The sequence below is a fragment of the Thamnophis elegans genome, chromosome 16 (assembly GCF_009769535.1).
Source record: "Thamnophis elegans isolate rThaEle1 chromosome 16, rThaEle1.pri, whole genome shotgun sequence".
Taxonomy (NCBI): Eukaryota; Metazoa; Chordata; class Lepidosauria; order Squamata; family Colubridae; genus Thamnophis; species Thamnophis elegans.
In genome coordinates, this window is record NC_045556.1 from 34,226,577 (window position 1) to 34,249,131 (window position 22,555).

Sequence of the window (22,555 nt, forward strand, 5' to 3'; positions counted from 1 at the left end):
CTTACGTCCATCTTTTCTATCTTGGCTTCAAATTGAACCTGCAGCATCCCGATTAACTGATAGAAATTGGGGTTTACAATCTTCTCGGCCTCTTTGTGGGTACAAATCTTCAAGTCTATCAGTTTTTGCTAAAGGGGGGGAGAGAAAAAAAAAAAGCATTGAGTTACTGGCCTGCAATTTCTAACCACCCAAAGCATCTTAATCATTTCTGTGATATACTTGGTATCCAGGTTAAAAAAAAAATCATATTTACTCAAAGGAAGAATGCTTGTTTTCTTATATTCATTTACATTTTGACATTGAGTCTTTATTGATTAGCCCTTGGGCCATATCAAAGTGCAGAGTTCCAGAAACAAATTATTACTACAATTTGATAAGAGATCAATTTGATAAAATGGAATTTGATCAAGTACGATTTAAAATGGAATTGGAATAAAATACGATTTAAAATGGAATTGGAATAAAATACAGTCTAAAATGAAATTGGAATGCAATGCAATAATTTAAGATATAGATAAAATACGATAAAGTTATATTTCGGTGTCACCCCTGCAATCTACCCCAATCAGTCCCACATATGCAGCTCTCAAATGAACCATTTTGTTGAAGTCCTGTGCTGTGTTAAATGTTATTTTCCACACATAAACTAAGTTGTTTTGCTATGGGGATCCCAATGGGTCCTTCCTTTAGGATATGGACCAAGGTACCCCCCTGTCACCCCCTTATACAAATAGGATGTGAGCCAGGTATGCTACCTCTGCCACTCCGCAAATGCAAAGACGCTCTTTGTAGGGTACAGAACGGAATCTGCCATATCTGACTATTGTGTCAAGCTGTTCGAATCTCACTCGCATAAACATCTCCCTAAGATATTTTGGCAGTTGCAACTTCAAATAGCTGTCTACTTGGAAAGTACATTTGTTTTTGCCCAGCCATTTCAAGCTACCCACCTTATTAAGGATAGCTATATGGAAAGAACAGATGTTGGGTTTCAAGCTTTTATGAGATACGAAAGGAACAGCATGTTGCCAAGAGAAGTTTAAGAAAGTAACTAGAACATTAATGCTACAAATGGCAAGAGATATAAGACCATACTATTACTGGAAAGATACAGGTTGATGCAATGAAAATGTATAATAAAAATTAAGCTAAATTTAGTTTACTAGTAGTATGTATAAAATGAAGCAACAATAGCTAGAGTTAAATAATGATTAATAATGATAATACATATAGATATATCAGTTTGATAGGAAATTTTATATAAACAATACATGGAGATTATGAGAGGAGGTTTAAAAGCTTTATCTAGAATATGTTACAAAGATGTATTGTGACTGGATGATTTTAGGATTATTTAATGGAATGTTATCATATAATCCTATATCTAGATTTATGAATGTTATATATAACAGGACGTAAAAACAATTATAGTCAAATTAAGGTTGATATAATAATTGTGATATACATGAATATAGGTGAATTTAAAATATGCGATTTGATATGAAAAGCAGGTGGTGACTATGGAAGAGATGCATGGAAATACTGTAACCAATGGACACACTTTCTACAATTTGTCATGGAAGGTGAGGGTTTTTTTTAATTTTAATTTTTATGTTTGTTTGTCCTTGTTCAAAAACAAATAAAATTGTTTTTTAAAAAAGGATCGCTATATCATTTTTTGAATATTCATTTACATTTGAAATAGCCTAATCAATAGTTCTTGATTGAGGATGCAGATAAATCTAGCAGAGACGATTCGAAGCTACAGTGGTACTGAAAAAAGGGACTTGTGGCAAGCTTTTCACACTTCCAACGGTGGTCATGTGATCAAAATTCAGACGCTTGGCAACTGACTCGTATTTATGACGGTTGAAGTCTCACGCGATCCCCTTTTGCGATCTTCTGACAAGCAGAACCAATGGGGACGCCAGAGTCACTTAACAACCGCGCGGCTCACTTAACGGCGTGATTCGGGTAATGACTTTGGCAAGAGAGGTTGTCAAATATGGTAACATTCGCTTCATCTCACTTACCAACAACAACCAAAAATTGGGCTCAATTGGGCTTGTAGACGGAGAACTACCTGTATAGCAATGGAGGCAGATAGTTTGTTCTCTCTCTCTAAAAATCCCTTCAGATGAATAAAAGACCTTATGCACATTTTCATCTCTTTTTTTTTTGAAAAAAAGGGACAAGATCAACCAAGCTTAGGAAACAGGTTGTGCCCCGCGCCGATTTTAAAAACTCACCTTGCATTCCTGGAGTTTTTCCAAACACTCCTGGCAAACCTTCTCATAGTTGAGGCGAATTCTCATCATGGACTGGACGTTGTGAGTGTCTTGAGGTGAGAAAGAAAGAAAGAAAGAAAGAAAGAGGAAGGAAGAAAGAAAGAAGAAAGAAAGAGAGAGAAAGAAGAAAGAGAAAGAAAGGAAAATAAAAAAGAATAAAGAGAAAGAAAGAAAGAAAGAAAGAAAGAAAGAAAGAAGAGGGAGGGAGGTGAGAAGAGGGGAAAGGAAGGATAGAGAAAAAAAGAAAGGAAGGGCAGAAGAGAGAAAGAGAAAATAAAAAAGAAAGAGAAAGAAAAAAGAAAGAAAGAAAGAAAGAAAGAAGAGGAAGGGAAGTGAGAAAAGGGAGGAAGGGGGAAAGGAAGGAGGGAAGGGACAAAGGGAGGGACGGAGGGAAGGGGAAGGAAGGAAAGAAGAGAGGAAGGAGAAAGGAAACGAGGGGGAAGGAAAGAAAGAAGGAAGGGAGGAAAGAATGAGTGACAGATAGAAAGAGAGAAAGAAGAAAGGAAACACGAGGGAAAGAATGAATTTGGGAACACCTTCTTAAAATCCAAGCTCCTGCCAGGCAATGGAATGGGCTGCTAAGTGGGGTTGACTTATGAGAAAGCGAATTCAAGCCTCAACTTAAGTGGGTGACTTTGACTTAGTCAATAGTCTTTCTCTCTCTGCCCAGCCTACCCCACAGGGCTGGTTGTTTTAGGGAAGGAATCCAGGGACCACCCCGTCCGTCCGCGTCATTATTCCCCACCCCCCCGTCCCCCTGATCCCCGGACGACTCTGCTCCTTACCTATCTGTTTATTTAAATCCACCAGCGACTCGTACCATGCGTTGATTTCAGCCTTGGTATGCTCCAAAGGCAACAAAGAGCTATGGGGAAAAAAAAGGGGGGAAGGAGCAAAAACACGTTGAAGAGAAGGAGGGTTTCATCTGGGCAGAAACACGCAAGGTTTGGGTGAAAGGATAAAGGAAAACTCCCCCAAAATTGGTAGAATTGAGGTTTCAGGGCAAGGATTTCTGGCAAAAGGGCCACCTTTTCAACATTTCAGGTTAAAAACAGAAATATACAGGTTGTCCTTGACTTGGAAGCATTCATTCACAAAGGCACTAAAAAAAATGAACCACTGTTCACACTTTAACAACCGTTGCTGTGGTCACGGGATCAAAATTCAGACCCTTGGCAACTGGCTTGCATTTATGACGGTCGCAGTGGTCACATGAGATCCCCCTTTGCGACCTTCTGACAAGCAAAGATCACGGGGGGAGACAGATTCGCTGAACAACTTAAACAATTGCCGTGATCCGCTTAACAGCTGTGGCAAGGAAGGTCGCAAAATAGGGCGAAGCTCACTTAACAACCGTCTTGCTCAGCAGCGGATGTTTTGGGCTGATTTGTGGTTTTAAGTCAAAGACTGGAAGCTTCTTTTGGGATGGTAAAGGTAAAGGTTCCCCTCGCACATCTGAGCTAGTCGTTCCTGACTCTAGGGGGCGCTGCTCATCTCCATTTCAGAGCCGAAGAACCAGCGCTGTCCGAAGACGTCTCTCTGGTCATGTGGCTGGCATGACTCAATGCCGAAGATGCATGGAACGCTGTTCCCTTCCCACCAAAGGTGGTTCCTATTTTTCTACTTGCATTTTTACGTGGTTTCAAACTGCTCAGTTGGCAGAAGCTGGGGTAAATCACAGGAGCTCACTCCGTTACGTGGCGCTGGGAATCAAACAGCCGAACTGCCAACCTTTCTAATCGACAAGCTCAGCATCTTAGCCACTGAGATGGTAGTTGTCTACTAGTATGCAGGTAAGTTCATATAGTGACCGTTGAAAGTTACAATGGCAAAATTCACTGAATAAATCTTTCACTGAGGAACAGAAATTTTGACTGTGGTCTTAAGTGGAGGGCTACCTGTAAATGGAACAGTTCCTTCCAACCTTCCTCGGCCAGGTCTGGGCCCTCCCCAGAAAGGAACCTGCATTCTTATTTTAATATTTTGTTATATTTATATATTGTATAAACAGGGGGATGGAATCAAGATCACGTGAAGTGTTAATACCATTTATAAGGCCTTGGTAAGGCCACACTTGGAATACGGCATCTAGTTTTTGTCACCACACTATAAAAAAAGACATTGAGACTCTAGAAAGAGTGCAGAGAAGAGCAACGAAGAGGATTAGGGGACTGGAGGCTGAAACATATGAAGAACGGTTGCAGGAACTGGGTATGTCTAGTTTAATGAAAAGAAGGACTAGGGGAGACAGGATAACAGTGTTCCAATATCTCAGGGGCTGCCCCAAAGAAGAGCGATTCAAACTATTCTCCAAAGCACCTGAGGGTAAAACAAGAAGAAATGGGTGGAAACTAATCGAGGAGAGAAGCAACTTAGAAATAAGGAGAAACTTCCTGACAGTTAGAACAATTAATCAGTGGGACAGAATTTGCCTCCAAAAGTTGTGAATGCCCCAACACTGAAAGTCTTTAAGAAGAGGCTGGATAACCATTTGTCTGAAACGGTATAGGGTTTCCTGCCTAGGCAGGGGGTTGGACTAGAAGACCTCCAAGGTCCCTCCCAACTCTGCTATTGTATTGTATTGTATTGTGTATTTTTTGTGTTCACCTACCCCAGGGAGAATAAATGCTCGTTCCTTCTTTGGGCCAGAATTCTCTGATCTTCTAGCATGGACTCCAGTTCCATTTGCACAGAAATTGGGTTCTGTATTCTTTCACTTTCCATAAACTCTCTGTAAGATTAAAAGCAAACGCCGGGTGAGGAAAAGGGGAAGATTTAATTTTCTTTTTAGAAAGGAAAGGCTTTCAGAAAACTCCAAAGGAGGAGGCTGACTGTGGTTTTATTTAGTAGGTCAACGTTTTTAAAACTATGTTCTGCAGAATCAGGAGGAGGAGGAGGAGGAGGACTGTGGGGTCCTTGGTGCTCCCTGAGCTTGGGTGGTTTTCTTGTAGACGTTTCATGACCCAACTAGGTAACATCGTCAGGGCTACAAAGGAGGGGGTTTGTGAAAAGGAGGAGGAGAGGAAGAAGAGGAAGGGAAAAGAGGAGAAGAAAAGGAGGAGGAGGAGGAAGTAATATGGGATCCTTGATGCTCTCTGAGCTTGGTGGTTTTCTTGAAGACGTTTCATGACCCAACTAGGTAACATTATCGGTGCTAGGAGGGAGTAGGGGGTTTGTGGAAAGGAGGAGGAGGAAGAGGAGGAGGAGAAAAAAGAGGGGGGGAAGGACTGTGGGGTCCTTGGTGCTCCCTGAGCTTGGTGGTTTTCTTGCAGGCGTTTCATGACCCAACTGAGGCAGGAGAGAAAGATAGTATAAAAGAAGGGATATGCTATTTCTTATACTCATTTATACTCACCGGAAACTGGAAATGAGATGCTTCTTCTGCACGCCTTTCCAGACCTCCTTCCTCTCTTCCAGCTGATAGCGATAAGAGGAATCCCTCTTCAGGTCGGCCTCCATCAGGTTAAGGAACAACTTAGAGATCGCCCTCCGATTGGCCAGGAGAGCTTGGTTGATCATCTAGGAGTAGACAGGGAGGCAACCAGTTAGATTATGCAATACAAGAGCAGAGTTGGAAGAGACCTTGGAGGCCTTGTAGTCCAGCCCCCTGCCCAAGCAGGAAACCCTATACTGTTTCAGACAAATGGATATCCAACATCCTCTTAAAAACATCCAGTGTTGGAACATTCACAACTTCTGGAGGCAAATTTTGTTCCACTGATTAACTGTTCTAACTGTCAGGAAATTTCTCCTCAGTTCTAGGTTGCTTCTCTCCTTGATTAGTTTCCACGCATTGCTTCTTGTCCTGCCCTCAGGTGCCTTGGAGAATAGTTTGGACTCCCTCTTCTTTGTGGCAACTCCTGAGATATTGGAACACTGCCCTCATGTCTCCCCTAGTCCTTCTTTTCATCAAACCCAGTTCCTGCAACCGTTCTTTATATGTTTTAGTCTCCAGTCCCCTAATCATCTTTGTGGCTCTTCTCTGCACTCTTTCTAGAGTCCCCACATCTTTTCTACATCGTGGCGACCAAAACTGGATAAACTATTCCAAGTGTGGCCTTCCCAAGGCCTTATAAGGTGGGATTAACCCTTCATGTGATCTTGATTCCATCCCTCTGTTGATGCAGCCTAGAACTGTGTTGGCTTTTGGGGCAGCTGCTGCCCACGGCTGGCTCCTATTTAAATGGTTGTCCACTAGGATTCCAAGATCCCTCTCCCAGTTGCTACTATTGAGCAAGGTACCACCTATACTGTATCTGTGCATTTCGTTTTTCTTGCCTAAATGTAGAACGTGACTCTTTTCACCCTTGAATTTCATTTTATTAGATAGTGCCCAATGTTCAAGATCCCTCTATATCTTTAGCCTGTCTTCTGGAGTGTTGGCTATTCCTGCCAGCTTGGTGTCATCTGCAAATTTGATGAGTTCCCAATTTATTCCCTCATCCAAATCATTGATGAATATGTTGAAGAATACTGGGCCTAAAACAGAGCCCTGGGGTCCTCCACTGCATACTTCCCTCCATGTAGATGCAGTTCCAATGAGGACTACACGTTGAGTGCGGTTGGTCAGCCAGTCAGGTTGATAGCTGCCCTCGACTTACAACCATCTGTTTAGTGACTGTTCGAAAGTTACACCAGCGCTGGGAAAAAGGGGACTTAGGTAAGGTGACCAGATTTTCAGATTGGTAAAGAGGGACACCATTGAGGGGGGGGGGGGGGGGCTTGATTAAAAATTTTATTTTTTGTCAAAAGGTCACCCCAGGATACTGAAACCAGCATAAATACAAATCTGTTGCCAAACAAATTTGATCACGTGACCATGAGGATGCTGCAATGGTCGCTAAGTGTGAAAAAATGGTCATCAGTCACTTTTTTCAATGCCATTGTAACTTTGGTCACTAAATGTTTTCCCCCTCCTCGAGACTCCTCACTTCTTCCTTCATTCCTCTTGCTTATCCACCTATCCGTCTTCTGCTCTTTCCCTCTCTTCCTTCCTTTCTCCATCATCTCTTCTTTCCTCAGTCACTCCCTTCCTCCTTTTTTCTCTTCCTTCCTCCTTCCATTCTTCAGCTTCATTTCTTTTGCCTATCTACCTTCTGTCTTTCTGCTCTTTCCATTTCTCTCTCCTCTTCGCTTCTGTTCCTTCCCTCCTTCCCTCCTTTCTATTTCTTCCTTCTTCCTTTCTTCTGCCTATCTATCTTCACCTTCTCTGTCTTTCTGCTCTTGCCCTGTCTTTCCCCTTTCCTCCCTCCATCCCTTCTTTCCTTTCTAGTTCCATCTTTTCTTCGTTCCTCTCTCCCTCTTTTTCTTTTTCCTTCCTTCCCCTTCCTCTTGCCTATAAACTTTATCCTCTTTGTCTTTCTGCTCTTTCCCTCTTCCCCTTTTCTTCCTACCTCCTTCCCTCTTTTCTCCCTCCCTCCCTTCTTCTTTTTCTTCCTTTCTTCTTCCATCTTCCTCCTCCTTCCATTCTTTCTCCTTCCATCCATCTTTTCTCCTTCCATCTTCTCCCCCCTCCCTTCTTCTTTTCCTCCCTCCTTCCTTCCTCTCCTTCCCTTTCTCGCACACAGGAAGGGGAGGGGGGCTTTCTAGTCGCTTTCACAGCATAATATCTTTATCTAACTTTTAAAAAACAGTGTGCAAATCAAACGAGATTTTTGTAACCTGCGAAGCACCACGTTATATTATGTTGTTACAAATTCGCAGCTACTTCCATTCTTTCGGATAGGGAACTGCAATTCCCAAGATGCCTCAGGTCCTCAAAGCGCTGAACGCGGTTTTGCAATTGACTCCAGCGAGGCCCGGTAGCCGCCGGCTGGGGTGGCTGTCAGGGCACTGCGGAGCGGACGCGCCGTTTGTTACTGCTTCCAGCAATCAAGACGGACAAGGAAGCGACTGAAACGGACGCTGGCCGCAGGAGAGCGAGGCGGCTGCCAGCCGTTTCACCTCGCGCAGAGAACTTCCACTCGGTCCTGGGGCTTCTGCCAGGCAGCACAAGCCCCGGAAGCGAGTGGAAGTTCTCTGCGCGACTGAAACGGATGGCGCGGCAGGAGAGCGAGGCGGCTGCCAGCCGTTTCACCCCGCGCAGAGAACTTCCACTCAGTCCCGGGGCTTCTGCCAGGCAGCACAAGCCCCGGAAGCGAGTGGAAGTTCTCTGCGCGACTGAAACGGACGCCGCAGCAGGAGAGCCGCAGGAGGGGCGGCGGGGACGCGACCACACCTCGCGGACTCGCAGTGTGGTCGCTGGGAACCGCGCAGCACAGGCGCTGCCACGCCGGCAGAAGCTCCGTGAGTCCGTGACCGAATGGAAGTTCTTTGTGCGAGCGGCGGCAGCTGTTTCACTCGTGCAGAGAACTTCCACTCGGTCACGAAGCTTCTGCCGCCCGTGGCGGCGCAGCACAGGGGCTGGCTGTGACCAATGTTCCCTCTAATTTTTTTTCAGTGTGAGCGGAAAAGTATAGTGTTTGAGCGGCACATTTTCATGCCTGAGCACCTGAATTTTTTTCACAGATGTCACCTAAGACAACAACGAAATCAGTATTATTTGAAACTCAAAGTTATGTTTATTCAAGGTACCCGCTTAATTAAAAGTGTTTTATAATATCAGTATCACTTAACAACGGTCCTGCTTAGCAACCAAAATGTTGGCTCAAAAAGTCTGGCTTTTGAAGCACGCAAGTCTTAAAGCTGTCAAGTTACAAGACTCTTGCACCCCTGACCCTTTAGGAAAAAAACCCCAGGGGTGTTCAAACTTGACAGCTTTAAGACTTGTGGACTTCAACTCCCAGAATTCCTCGTCCAGTCATGTTGGCTCAGAAACTCTGGCATTGAAGCATGCAAGTCTTAAAGCTGTCAGTTACAAGATCCACCAGGTTCGGGTCGTGAAGAAGAGAGAAAAGAGCGCTGTTCCCTTGTTGTCTTCCGGGGGCCCTGGAGGGAGGGGAGGGAGGGAGGGAGAGAGGGCTCCTAGGGAGAAGTTGCCCACAACCTGGCAACGGTAGTGCTCAAACGTCCTGGTTACCCCGGTTGTGTGAATGCAGCCACCGCGATGCCTTCCTCGCTAATTTTGCTTGCGAGGCTACTGATCGTTTCCATCTTCGCCCCATAGAGCTTTGGGGGAAGATCTGAAGGGGATCGCCGCGTGTTTGGGCAGCGACAGGCTCGGACCCCGCTCCCTTTTCCGCCAAGGGCCCCAGCAAGACTCACGAGGGACTCGCGCCTTTTCCCCTCGTGCTTCTCACCCCCACAGTCCCAAAGGACAAAGGACATGAAGGCGGCGCTCCTGGAGCAAAAGCGTCGCCGGGCAAAACGAGCATTTGCACCTGCAACGGATGGTACCTTCGCTCCGCCAATGATAGCGCCCAGTCTTCACCCTCGCCCCGCCCCTTCAACCCCTATCCCGCCCCCTCCGAGCTAAGCGGAAATTCTCCTCCAGCCCACAGATTGCGGTTTGTAAAACTGTAATAGGTTTTTTTCGTACGGTAATAAAAGGCGCAAGGAAGGGTGGAAACTGGGAAGCCGCAGCTGTTTATCTTCAGAGCTGGAGGCAGGGAGAAAGACCCAAACATGGACCCTGGCTATCTCTCCTCCCACCTCCCCGCCCCGCAAGAGAGACATCAGCGCCGCCCCGAGGAACAGGAGAGGTTGCGGCCGGCACAAACTACCGTCAGTCGCTCCATGCTCTGCTCATCAAAACAAGTCTGGGAGGTCCTTTGCGGGCGGCCAGTTCTAGCCGCCTGCAAAGGACTTCCCACGTTTGCTTTGGTAGAAATCTCTGCGCGGGAGTTAGAAACTTCTGCGCTGGGATTTCTTGCCACGTGCGCGGCCACGCAGGCGCGCACCTTAGAGGGAACAGTGGCTGTGACGCGAGGAGGTGAAATGAACTCCACAAAGGGGGAGAAGGAGAAGAGGAGGGCTGTCTCCTCCCCCCAGCGCCTCCCGATTCCCACCGGTACCAATTCATAACATGATTACTCACCAGTGAGTAAGCGCAGCTGCAACCCCAAAGATGAAATGAAATGGAGACTCGCGCAGGCGTGCTCAGCTAAGCGGAGTCCAGCCAATCAGTGAGCTGGTTGGGATGGAAAATTCTCAGCACGCGCCGTGTTGAAAATTTTCCATCCCAGCCAGCTCACTGATTGGCTGGAGTCCATGCCAATCCAATCAGTGAGCGGCAGGCTGGGCTGGTTAAATTTGTAGGATAGAACGGAACAATGAGCCGCCCAGCGAGCTAGCAGCTGATGGGCGGGGGGAGCGAGGGAGCTGCGAGCGCCAAAAAAAGCGTGTTTTTTAGGAACCTTGCGGGACGCGGGAAAATTTATGAAAAGGCGTGCCTGCCCCGCCAATGCGGGACGTCTGGTCACCCTAGACTTAGGACAGGTTTTCACACTTACGAACGTGGCTGCGATCAAAATTCACAGCAGGGGTGAATTCCTATCAGTTCGGATGAACCGGCAGTGGTTTGGCGGGGTGGGTCGCAGGAACCCGCAGTGACCCAGGCCTGCCACGCCCACCAACCGGTTCTCCTATGGCACCGCCATCTTGGTTTTTGGCGCTGCCAAACAATTCTCATTGCACAAATTTAATTCCCCCTCTACCAACTTTCAACGTTTCGCCCACGCGCGGACCTATTTATGAGGAAATGTGCGAAGCGAGCGCATGTGCGCATAAATTTTGCACACACCGAACCGGCAGTGATGCCGAAAGCAACCCACCCAATTCAGAGGCTTGGCAACTGGCATGTACTGATGACGGTGGCAATGTCCCGGAGTCACATAATCCCCTTTTGCGGCCTTCGGGTGAGCACGGTCAATGGGGGAAGCCAAGTTCGCTTTTCAACGGGGCCGCTAATTTAACAACGGCAGTGATTCACTTAATAACTGGGGCAAGAGAGGTTGTAAAATGGGCCAAAACCCGCTTAGCAATTCTCTTGCTTAGCCACAGAGATTTTGGGCTCAATGATGCTTGTAAGTCAAGGGATGCGGTGGCTCAGTGGCTAAGATGCTGAGCTGGTCGATCAGAAAGGTGGCAGCTTGAATCCCTAATGCCGTGTAATGGAGTGAGCTCCCGTGACTTGTCCCAGCTTCTGCCAACCCAGCTGTTTGAAAGCACGTTAAAAAATGCAAGTAGAAAAACAGGGACCACCTTTGGTGGGAAGGGAACAGCATTCCATGCACCTTCGGCATTGAGTCATGACCACGGAGAGTCTTCAGACAGAGCGGATTTGAAATGGAGATGAGCACCGCCCCCTAGAATCGGGAACGACTAGCACAGATGTGCAAGGGGAATCTTCACCTTACCTTATGCTCATAAGTGGAAGAATATATGTATTGTTTTAGGTTGTGAAAGGAGATCACAGGACACGCGGGCACTGCAACCATCATAGATGCATGCCACTTACCAAGCATCCAAATTTGGTCACGTTACCATGAATTACTACAAGGGTCGTAGCTTGGAAAACTGGTTGTTGGTTTTATGCTATGTCGTAACTTGGAAGAGTCAGTAAATGAATGGTTGTAAGCCCAGGATTTGCCTGTATAATGTTTCATGGATTCTTACTGTCGACCACCCCCAGGCCTCAAAGAGAAGGATTTTACCATGGCTTCCTTGTGTATGAATCTGTGGACATCCGAGGATAAGACGTAAGAAATATCCTCCAGCATCTTGGTGTATTTGCTCAATACGACTGTGATCTGGAAAGATGGAGGAGAAGGTTAAGAGGAGAGCAGGCTTGGAAGGGACCACGGAGGTCTTCTAGTCCAACCCCCCTGCTCAAGCAGGGCACCCTAGACCCTTCAACTGATCCTTGGCGCAGTGGTTAGAATGCAGAACTTGCAGGCAACTTCTGCTGACTGCTGGCTACCAGCAGTTCGGCACTTTGATCCTGGTTGACTCATCCTTCCCAAGTCTGTAAAAACGAGGACCCAGATTGTTGGGAGCAAGATGCTGACTCTGTAGAGAGAACTGTAAAGCACTGTGAAGCAGTATATAAGTCTAAATGCTATTGCTGTCTGCCTGTCAGTCTGTTTCTATCTATCATCCATCCATCTATCCCATCCATCCATCCATCCACCCACCCACCCACACACCCACCCACCCACACCTACCTACCTACCTACCTACCTACCTACCTAGGTCTGTCTGTCTGTCTGTCTGTCTGTCTGTCTGTCTGTCTGTCTGTCTGTCTATCTATCTATCTATCTATCTATCTATCTATCTATCTATCTATCTATCTGTATCTATCTATCTATCTATCTATCTATCTAATCGATATATCTATCTAGATGTATCTATCTATCTATCTATCTGTATCTATCTATCTAATCTATGTATCTATCTAGATGTATCTATCTATCTATCTATCTATCTATCTATCTATCTATCTATCTATCTAATCTATGTATCTATCTAGATGTATCTATCTATCTATCTATCTGTATCTATCTATCTATCTATCTATCTAATCTATGTATCTATCTAGATGTATCTATCTATCTATCTATCTATCTATCTATCTAATCTATGTATCTATCTAGATGTATGTATGTATGTATGTATGTATGTATGTATGTATGTATGTATGTATGAATGTATGTATCTATCTATCTATCTATCTATCTATCTATCTATCTATCTATCTATCTATCTATCTAGATGGTGGTGCAGTGGTGAGCCATAGAGGCAAGATTTTGATCCTTCCCAGGCCTGTAAAATGAGGACCCAGATGCTGACTCTGTAAACCATTTTGAGAGAACTGTGAAGCACTCTCTCTCCTTCTCTCCCTCTGTGTGTGTGTGTGTGTGTGTGTGTGTGTGTCTATATGATGATGCAGTGGTGAGCCAGAGAGACAAGATTTTGATCCTGACCAGCTTAAGGTTGACTCAGCCTTCCATCCTTCCGAGATGGGTAAAAGGAGGACCCATATTGTTGGTTGTGGGGGATAGACTGACTCTGTAAACCACTTAGAGAGGGCTGCAAAGCACTGTAAAGTGGTATATAAGTCTAAGAGCTATTGCTATTGCAGGCTAATGGCTGTCCAGTCTTATCTAAAAACCTCCAGTGATGGAACACAACTTCTGGAGGGAAGCCATTCCACTTTTGTTCTCACTGTTAGGATTTTTTCCCCTCTTGATAAGTTTCCATCTTGTTTTGCCTTCAGGTGCTTTGCAGGATAGACTGACCCCCCCACCTTCTCTGTCTTCTCTTTATAAATTTAGCCCTCCTCTTCCAGCGGGACTCACCCGTTCCGCTCGGGTCACCTCGGCCTGGCATAAAGCTTCATCCAGTTCTCGAATCCACTGCCTTCTTTGCTGGCTCTCTTGGAAGAGAAGGACCCACATTTTCTCAAAGTCCTGGAAAGAAGGGATGAGACAGCTAGTCAACACGTTCCTCTTCTGTTTCTCCTTTTATTCTGGACAATAACTTGGTCCTTAACACCAAGGAGCTTATAGTGGACTACAGAAGGAATATATCAGACATCCAGCCCTTGCTTATCAAGGGACCGAGTGGAGCAAGTGGCCAGTTTTAAGTTTCTGGATGTTGTCATAAGAGGAGGAGCTGACCTGGGGCAACTCACAATTGCAGCCCTGGTCAAAAGGGCCCAGTAGAGATTACACGACTTCTCAGGAAACAACAACCAAAGGGAAAACTGCTGGTGACCTTCTACCGCTGCACCATAGAGAGTATCTTAACTTACTGCGTCTGTGTCTGGTTTGCCAGTTGCCCAGTGGCAGATAGGACAGAGCTCCAGAGGGTCAACATCATTGCCCAGAGGATCATGGGTTGCCCCTACCCTCTTTGGAAGAGCTTTATAGCTCCCGCTGGCTTAAGAAAGTTCAAAACATTCTTAAAGATTCATCTCATCCTGGGCACCCCCTTTTTTTTGAACTATTACCATCTGGCAGACGGTACAGGACAATGAAAACAAGGCTAAAGAGGCTGGAAAAAACAGCTTCTATTCCAGGGCAGTAACCCTATTGAAGTCTACGGTATAGGGCAAGATGAATGCAATATCAGGTTTTCAATTTCAATTATACAGAAAGTTAAAGGATGTGCGTTTGTGTTTTTATTTTGATAGTTACAATGTACATTTAATTTCGCTGTACCACGTGCGATGACAATAAAGTAAACAAAACTAAACTAAAGGCAGGCTTAGGATACTCAACTGGAATAGTTTTCACTTCAGATTTCCATGGAGAAATGTCTCTTACCAAGCTACAGATAGTCCTCAAGCTTACGACGCCCACTGAGCCCAAAATTTCTACGTTTGCTAAGCAAGAGAAAGTGAATTTTACCCCATTTTGTGACTTCGTCAGAACGTCGCAAAAAGGGAATCAGGTGACCCGCCAGGACACTACGACTTTCATAAATACGAGTCGGTTGCCAAGCACTGAATTTGGATCAGGTGACCGCAGGGATGCGGCCATGGTCGTTAAATGTGAAAAACAGTCCCAATTGACTTTTTTAAGTGCAGTTGTAGCTTCCAATCGTCAGTAAACAAACAGTTGTAAGTTGAGAACTGCATGTCGTGGTTTTCCCAGAAAAATGCAGTTTTAGAAGGAAAAAAAAAACATCCTGCAACTGGTAATTTCCAGCAGAAAATTTAGAAAAATGGGGGCCTGGATCAAACTCCACAGCTGGTTTATTTGCTCCCAAAGTGGGAAAATTAAGCCCTGGTGACTGAGAGTTTTGGAAAACGAAGCACTCACTTACCTCTATGGCGTAGGAGATTAAAGTGATATCACTTTCAGAGGCACGAAAATAAGATTCAAAACTCTGGTCGGATTCCTGCAACTGGGTCAACAATAATTTCCCAGGCTTCACATAATATTCTTCAATTTCCTGCAAACAAAGGTGGTTGGTTTTTTTGACGAATGAATCAGGACCTGTTTGGGTTCTGACATGATTATAGCTCGTTCCTCGAGCTGCTGATTCTATTCCACAGAGCAATGATTGACTCTGTCATCTGCACCTCTATAACTGTCTGGTTTGGCTCTGCAACCCAACAAGGCAGACACGGACTTCAGAGGAGAATCAGAACTGCAGAAAAAACAATAGCTACCAACCTGCCTTCCATTGAGGACCTGTACACTGCAGGAGTCAGAAAGAGGCTGTGAAAATATTTACAGAAGGAATATTTCCCTCCCTTCCGTCCTCTCTCTTTTACTTACTTACTTACCCCTCACATCCTGGATATAAATTGTTCCAACCTCCTACCCTCAAAACGATGCTATAGAGCACTGAACAAGACAACTTGACACAAGAAGAGTTTTTTCCCAAATGCCATCACTCTGCTAAACAACTAATTCCCTCAACACGGTCAAACTATTTACTAAGGCTGCATTACTATTACTATTAGTCTTCTCATCGTTCCTATCACCCATCTCCTCCCACTTATGACTGCAGGACTGTAACTTTGTTGCTTGTATCCTTACGATTTACTTTGTTTTCTAATACCATTCCATTGCATATTTGTACCCTATGACTATCATAAAGTGTTGTACCTTATGATTCATGACAAATGTATCTTTTCTTTTGTACACTGAGGGCATCTGCATCAAAGACAAATTCCTTTGTGTCCAATCATTCTTGGCCAATAAAGAATTCTATTCTATTCTATTCTATTCTATTCTATTCTACTCTATTATCAATTCTTATTCTATTCTACTCTACTTTATTATCATTCTTATTCTATTCTATTCTACTCTATTCTACTCTATTATCAATTCTTATTCTATTCTACTCTACTCTATTATCAATTCTTATTCTATTCTATTCTACTCTATCAATTCTTATTCTATTCTACTCTATTCTACTCTACTCTATTATCAATTCTTATTCTATTCTACTCTATTCTACTCTACTCTATTATCAATTCTTATTCTATTCTATTCTACTCTATTATCAATTCTTATTCTATTCTATTCTATTATCAATTCTTATTCTATTCTACTCTATTATCAATTCTTATTCTATTCTATTCTACTCTATTCTACTCTACTCTATTATCAATTCTTATTCTATTCTATTCTACTCTACTCTATTATCAATTCTTATTCTATTCTATTCTACTCTATTATCAATTCTTATTCTATTCTACTCTATTCTACTCTACTCTATTATCAATTCTTACTCTATTCTATTCTATTCTATTCTACTCTATTATCAATTCTTATTCTATTCTATTCTACTCTATTATCAATTCTTATTCTATTCTACTCTATTATCAATTCTTATTCTATTCTACTACTCTACTATTATCAATTCTTATTCTATTCTACTCTATTATCAATTCTTATTCTATTCTACTCTACTCTATCAATTCTTATTCTATTCTACTCTACTCTATTATCAATTCTTATTCTATTCTACTCTATTCTACTCTATTATCAATTCTTATTCTATTCTATTCTACTCTATTATCAATTCTTATTCTATTCTACTCTATTCTACTCTACTCTATTATCAATTCTTATTCTATTCTATTCTATTCTATCTATTTACTCTATTCTACTCTATTATCAATTCTTATTCTATTCTATTCTACTCTACTATCAATTCTTATTCTATTCTATTCTATTCTATTCTATTCTATTCTATTCTATTCTAATTCTATTCACGACCACAAATTGGGACTGAAATTCCGGTCCTAAGTTGAGACACGATCGGACCAGATTTCTCCACCATTTTTGACGGCAATTGTGAAGTGAATCTCGCAGTCATAAAGCCAAACCCACTCATCTGAATAGGCATTATTTATTTATTTTTGCCCTTTAAATAACTGGTCATAAATCAAGGACTACCTGTAAAAAGGAAAAAATCTGGCACGAGCTTAAAACAGCCGCCTCACCTTCCCGATGCATGCTAGTTCATGCCTGAACTGGGCCACATATTCTTCATAACACAACTTTTTGTTCTCGTAGATACGCTCCACAATATTGCTGGTCCTTTTCTCTGAAACTGAAAGGGTTGGGTTTCAGACAGTGATCGGGGTCCTGCTAAGCCTTGCTTTGTTTAATTATTGGATATTAAGAAGCTGGATTTGGGAAAGGCTGTTTCCTGAACTTCTTAACAGGCACAAAAATAGGAATAAGTGTCGGATTCGAGAGGCAGCTTCGGCTGCCTTAGGCATGGAAGCCAACTGGGTAACGTTGGGCCAGTACCTCGCTCTCAAGCCCAACCCACCGCACAGGATTGTTGTTATGGGGAAAATAGGAGGAGGAAAGGGTGTTAGGTACTTTCATTGTCTGGGGTTATTTATAAAATAATAAAGTCAGGGTAAAAAATAAATCTTTTTTTTAAAATATATTTTTATTCTTTTTAAACAAAACACACATACAAAACAAAGCAAGAGAAGGAAAAATAACAACTTTCCTCCATTTCATCAAGCATGTTGTTTGGTTACAAGTTTTTGTACATCAATTCTTAAGCTCAGGATTAAAATCACTGGTTTGCATTAAACATAACTGAATATTTCGCTGTCATTGAGCATTATGTGTTCAAATTACCATTAATATTCTTTCATTTGTAACAATCCTTATTTTCTTAAATTCATAATTATCTATCAAATAACGAGTCTTTAAAGTATTATAGTGTCACCTATCTCTCAGGAGAAAGAGCAAAGAATCGAACAAAGAATTCCCATTAATTTATAATATACATTCATATTTTCAATTGACCATAAAAATAAACCTTAAAAAACCCGCAAGATCCTTCTTCCAGGATCCTAAATGGGGCTTTGCAGTGATATAACTAAATAAGTAAATTTTAAAAAAAACCAGAGATTTCAGTTCAACACAAATGGCAAGGCCCACAATTAAAAGTGTTAATAATTTACCTATGACATCGGCAAGGCCTCTGACTTCCCGCGCAGCAATGACGCTCTCGCTTTCTTTAGCCTTCGCATGTGCCAGAGCGACAGCCTTCCTGTGAGAGAAAAGGAGGGGAAAAACTTTGAAATTGAGCCAAGCCGTTTCTTAGAAAAACAGGCACGCCGCCATTCGCAAAGCTTTCCCAGATGGCTTCCCAGAAGCAAAGTCGAAGAGCAGGATTCACTTAACAACCGTTGTGACTTACAGGTATGTCCTCGGTTTACGACCACAACGGAGCCCAATCTTTCTGTCGATAAGCGGGGAAGCTTTGTTTAGGGACTTTCGTCCCGGGTGACCATCTTTTCTGGCCACAGTTGCTAAGTGAATCACAAGGTTGTTAAGTGAATCCGTCTTGCTCCTTGACTCTTGTTTGTCCGAAGGTCGCAAAAGGGGATCGTGTGACACTACAACCGTCGTAAATCCGAGTCGGTTGCCAAGAGTCCCTAATTTTGATCACGGGACTGTGGGGATGCTTTCATCAGTGTGGAAAACGGTTGTAAGTCACTTTTTTCATTCCCGCCCTAATTTCAAACAGTCACTATCTGAACTGTTGTATGTCGAGGACTACTTGTACTTGACCATTGCAGAGATTCACTTAACAATTGTGGCAAAAGGGTCGTAAAATGGCTTGTGATTCACTTTGCTTAGCAACACAAATCCTGGTCTCCATTCTGCTCATACTGACACGAATAACAGAATAATAACAGAGTTGGAAGGGACCTTGGAGGTCTTCTAGTCCACCCTCCTGCTCAGGCAGGAAACCCTACACTACTTCAGACAAATGACTGTCCAGTCTCTTCTTGAAACCCTCCTCTGTTGGAGCACCCACAACTTCTGGAGGCAAGTTGTTCCCCTGGTTTATTGTTCTTGCTGTCAGGAAATTTCTTCTTAGTTCTAGATGCTTCTTGTCCTGCCTTCAGATGGAGGTTGACCTCCTCTTCTTTGGGGCAGCCCCTCAAACATTGGAAGACTGCTATCCTGTCTCCCCTGGTCCTTCTTTTCATTATACTAGACATATCCAATTCCTGCAACTGTTCTTTGTATTTTTTAGCTTCCAGTCCCCTCATCCTCTTTGTTGTTCTTCTGCACTCTTTCTAGAGTCTCCACAGAGACTCTAGAACCCAGAGGTGGGTTCCTACCAGTTTGCACCTCTTCGGGAACCAGTTCGTCAAATCTACCTAACTGGTTAGAAGAGGTTCCCCAGTGGACCCGGAAAGCAGGCCACACCTACAGAAGAGGTTCCAAAATTTTTGAAACCCACCACTGGGGCAGGCCAAGTTGGTGCAAGGCAGCTTTGCCAGATTTGTGTGTTTCTGTGTGATACCTGGTTCATTGTTTAGGTAATTGTGAGGTGGTTGCTGGTTCTGTGAGCTTCCTGGCACTGTCCTTTATAATTTCCCACAATGCCTTGATGGTTTTTATTCCAGTGGCTTTGTCTTTCCTGTTCTTAGGGTTAGGGAAAAAACTGGTTTCATCTGCAGTCTTTGCAAGGTCCCCCCTCGGTCACATGGCCGGCCAAGCCACTCCCACCTGGTCACATGGCTGGCAAGCCACTCCCACAAAGGAGGCCACACCCACAGAGTAGGTTCGAAATTTTTTTGAAGCCCACCACTGCTCCACATCTACATGAAAGCTGCCTGGGTGACTAATCACCAGGAGACGGTGAATTCTAGTCCCAGCTCAGGCCTTAAAACCACCTGGGTGATTTCGGGCCAATCACCAGGAGACCCTGTATCTGGCTTGGCACCTTCCTTACTTGTATTGCACTGGATTTTCAGTGAGATCATCGTTGGGCATTGCCTCAATCCACGTCTGCTGGCGTTCGGACAAGAATCCATAGGTGGTCCTTCTTTCCAAATTTCTCACCAACGGGATCTTTCCTGGAAGGACTTTATGCCGGGAGATCTTGCTCCTAGCCCGCCCCAGAGCATGCACCAGGTTGATCTTGGCAAAGCAAAACAGAAAAGTGAAGAAAAATAGAAGTGGTTGAGACTATTATTATAATTATTATTACTTTTTTTACCAGCCATCTTGCCATGAAGATACTCTAGGCCAGTGTTTCTCAATCTTGGCCACTTGAAGATGTCTGGACTTCAACTCCCAGAATTCCCCAGCCAGCATTCGCTGGCTGGGGAATTCTGGGAGTTGAAGTCCAGACATCTTCAAGTGGCCACGGTTGAGAACATGCTCTAGGCAGCTCAGAACCATGAACCAAAACAAAGACGTAAGAAGGAAATTTAAACAACATAAAAATAATAAAAACAGACAAGAAAAAGGAAAACAATGAAAATACATTGATAGTAAAATGACAGGCCACTTTTGATTAAGGATTAAAAAATTGACTATTGTTCTTTCTAAATGGGGGGGGGCACCTTGGGACATTTTGCTTGATAATGATAAAAATGATTCTGGGATTTGATTATTAGATTTGTTAGAAATCTAATAATTCTAATTTCTACAGAAATACTGGGTGACATTGGAGTTTTATATGTTTATGTCTTTATTTGCTTAAATTCAAAATCAGATGATTACAGACATTTCATTGTAGAAGTATCTAGTACTGTTAGTGTGCATTTGTAGAATTCTAATTATGCATTTATGGGTTATGTTTTATTTAGAGTAAGAGGCTAGGATATAATATTGGTGTTATTAGTTGATTCTTAGGCATGAACATTTTTAATGTTAGGTTTGCATCAGTGCATACAAGAGATGATTGGAACTGTACTAAATGTTCTTTTTGTGTGTGCATATCACTGTTTAAACTTTCCCTATTGCCCCCTCTCTATTTTTCATAATTTTGTCTATTTTTGAAATTTAATTCTAAAAGGAAGGAAGGAAGGAGGGAGGGGGAGGGAAGGCAGGGAGGGAGGAGTCGGAGGAAAGTTAGAAAGGCAAGTAGGAGAATAGAAGAAATAAGGTGGAGGGAGGGTGGGAAGGAGGAAAGAAAAACATGAGAAAAGAGAAGGAAGCAAGGGAGGATGGGAAGAAGAAATAAAAGGAAGAAATAATATACAGAATAAAAGGAAGGAAGAGAGGGCTAGGAAGAAAATCAGGTAGGCAGGCAGAATAGAGAAAAAGGAAGGAGGTGAAAGGAGGGAAGGGGGAAGGAGGAAAAAGTTAGGAAGAAAGGCAGGAAGGAGAATAGAAAGGGTGGAGGGAGGAAAAAGGAAGGATGAGAAAGAAGCAAGTGAGGGTAGGAAGAAGGAATAAAAGAAGGAAGAAAAAATGTACAGAATAAAAAAGGAAGAGAGGGCTAGGAAAAACGGTAGGCAGGAAAATAGAAAGAAAGAAGGTGGAGAGAGGCAAGGAGGAAAGAAGAAAGGGGGAAGAAAGGCAAGAGAACAGAGAGAAAGAAAGATGGTGGAGGGAGGGAAGGAGGGAAAGAAAGTAAGGAAAGGATGAGAAAAAGCAAGGGAGGGTAGGAAGAATAAAAGAAAGGAAGAAATAAATGTACAGAATAAAAGAAAGGGAGAGGAGATGTTGAAAGGCAGGCAGACAAATAAAAGGAAGCAGGAAAGGAGGAAGGGGAGGAAAGAAAGGAGGAAGAAGAGAGAAAGGAAGGGGGAGGGAGGGAGGAAAAAAGAAAGGGCGAAGAAAGAAGGAAAGAAGGGAGGAAGAAAAGGGAGGAAGAAGGGAGGGAGAGAAGAAAGGGAGGGAGGTGAGGAAAGAAGGGTGAAAGGAAGAAAGGGAGGGAGGAACAAAGGGAGAGGGAGGAAAGGAGCAAGGAAAAAGAAAGGAGGGAGGAATTCCAGCTAAAGTGTGCAGTTCAACTGCATAAAAAAGGCGGCGGGGGGGGGGGGCTGAAGCTGAGGTTTTGGCGGGAGGGAGGACCCTTCCCTTCCTGCCTTCCCGGGCTCTCTTGGCACCTCGTCGTCGAAGATCTGCCTGTAGACCTTCCCGCTGGGCAGGACCCGGGCAACCCCCACCGTGGAGGTGATGGGGAGCACGTGGGAACTCTTGCTGGATTTGCACATGGCGGGGCGCCTCCCGGGTTAGGCTACAGAAAGAACGAAAGAAAGCAAACGGCGGTTAAGGAAGGAGGGGCATTGACGTATATCCCCCCCCCAAAAAAACATCTCTCTCTCTCTTCCCTCCGCCAACCCGGCCCGCCATCCACACGGCCACCTCCAACACGAGTCTCCGGTTGCCATGGTAACCCCGGGCGCCGGGACGAAGCGCGGCCTTCGTCTCGCGAGAACCTGCGGGAATCCCGAGCCGGCTTCCTGGTCCTCGAGCAAGCCGTTGCCTGGAGACGCCCCGCGGTTGCTAGGGGAGACGGGAAAAAGCGAGGGGATGCTCTTGTACTCTGCTTAGGTCCTTTCCCGGGGGTGGGTGGGGGGTGGATCAATTAATGGGCAGGGATAAATAAACAAACAAACAAACAAATTTTATTGGTCGTCT

At 44.0% G+C, this 22,555-nt stretch overlaps 1 protein-coding gene across 1 annotated transcript in view; it reads right to left on the reverse strand.

Annotated features, from left to right (window-relative positions):
- CCDC180 (coiled-coil domain containing 180) overlaps positions 1–22,204 on the reverse strand; it is a 55,537-nt gene extending 33,333 nt beyond the window's left edge. The window contains exons 1-12 of the mRNA XM_032232423.1: positions 22,021–22,204; positions 19,911–20,098; positions 18,121–18,209; positions 17,134–17,243; positions 14,997–15,125; positions 13,526–13,636; positions 11,882–11,977; positions 5,644–5,807; positions 4,900–5,019; positions 3,074–3,153; positions 2,250–2,338; positions 6–128 (exon numbers count right to left, since the gene is read on the reverse strand). Of these exons, the coding sequence (XP_032088314.1) occupies positions 6–128; positions 2,250–2,338; positions 3,074–3,153; positions 4,900–5,019; positions 5,644–5,807; positions 11,882–11,977; positions 13,526–13,636; positions 14,997–15,125; positions 17,134–17,243; positions 18,121–18,209; positions 19,911–20,098; positions 22,021–22,128 (1,407 nt within the window). The 5' untranslated portion in view covers positions 22,129–22,204. The remainder of the gene's footprint in view (positions 1–5; positions 129–2,249; positions 2,339–3,073; positions 3,154–4,899; positions 5,020–5,643; positions 5,808–11,881; positions 11,978–13,525; positions 13,637–14,996; positions 15,126–17,133; positions 17,244–18,120; positions 18,210–19,910; positions 20,099–22,020) is intronic.
- Positions 22,205–22,555: the final 351 nt, after the last annotated feature.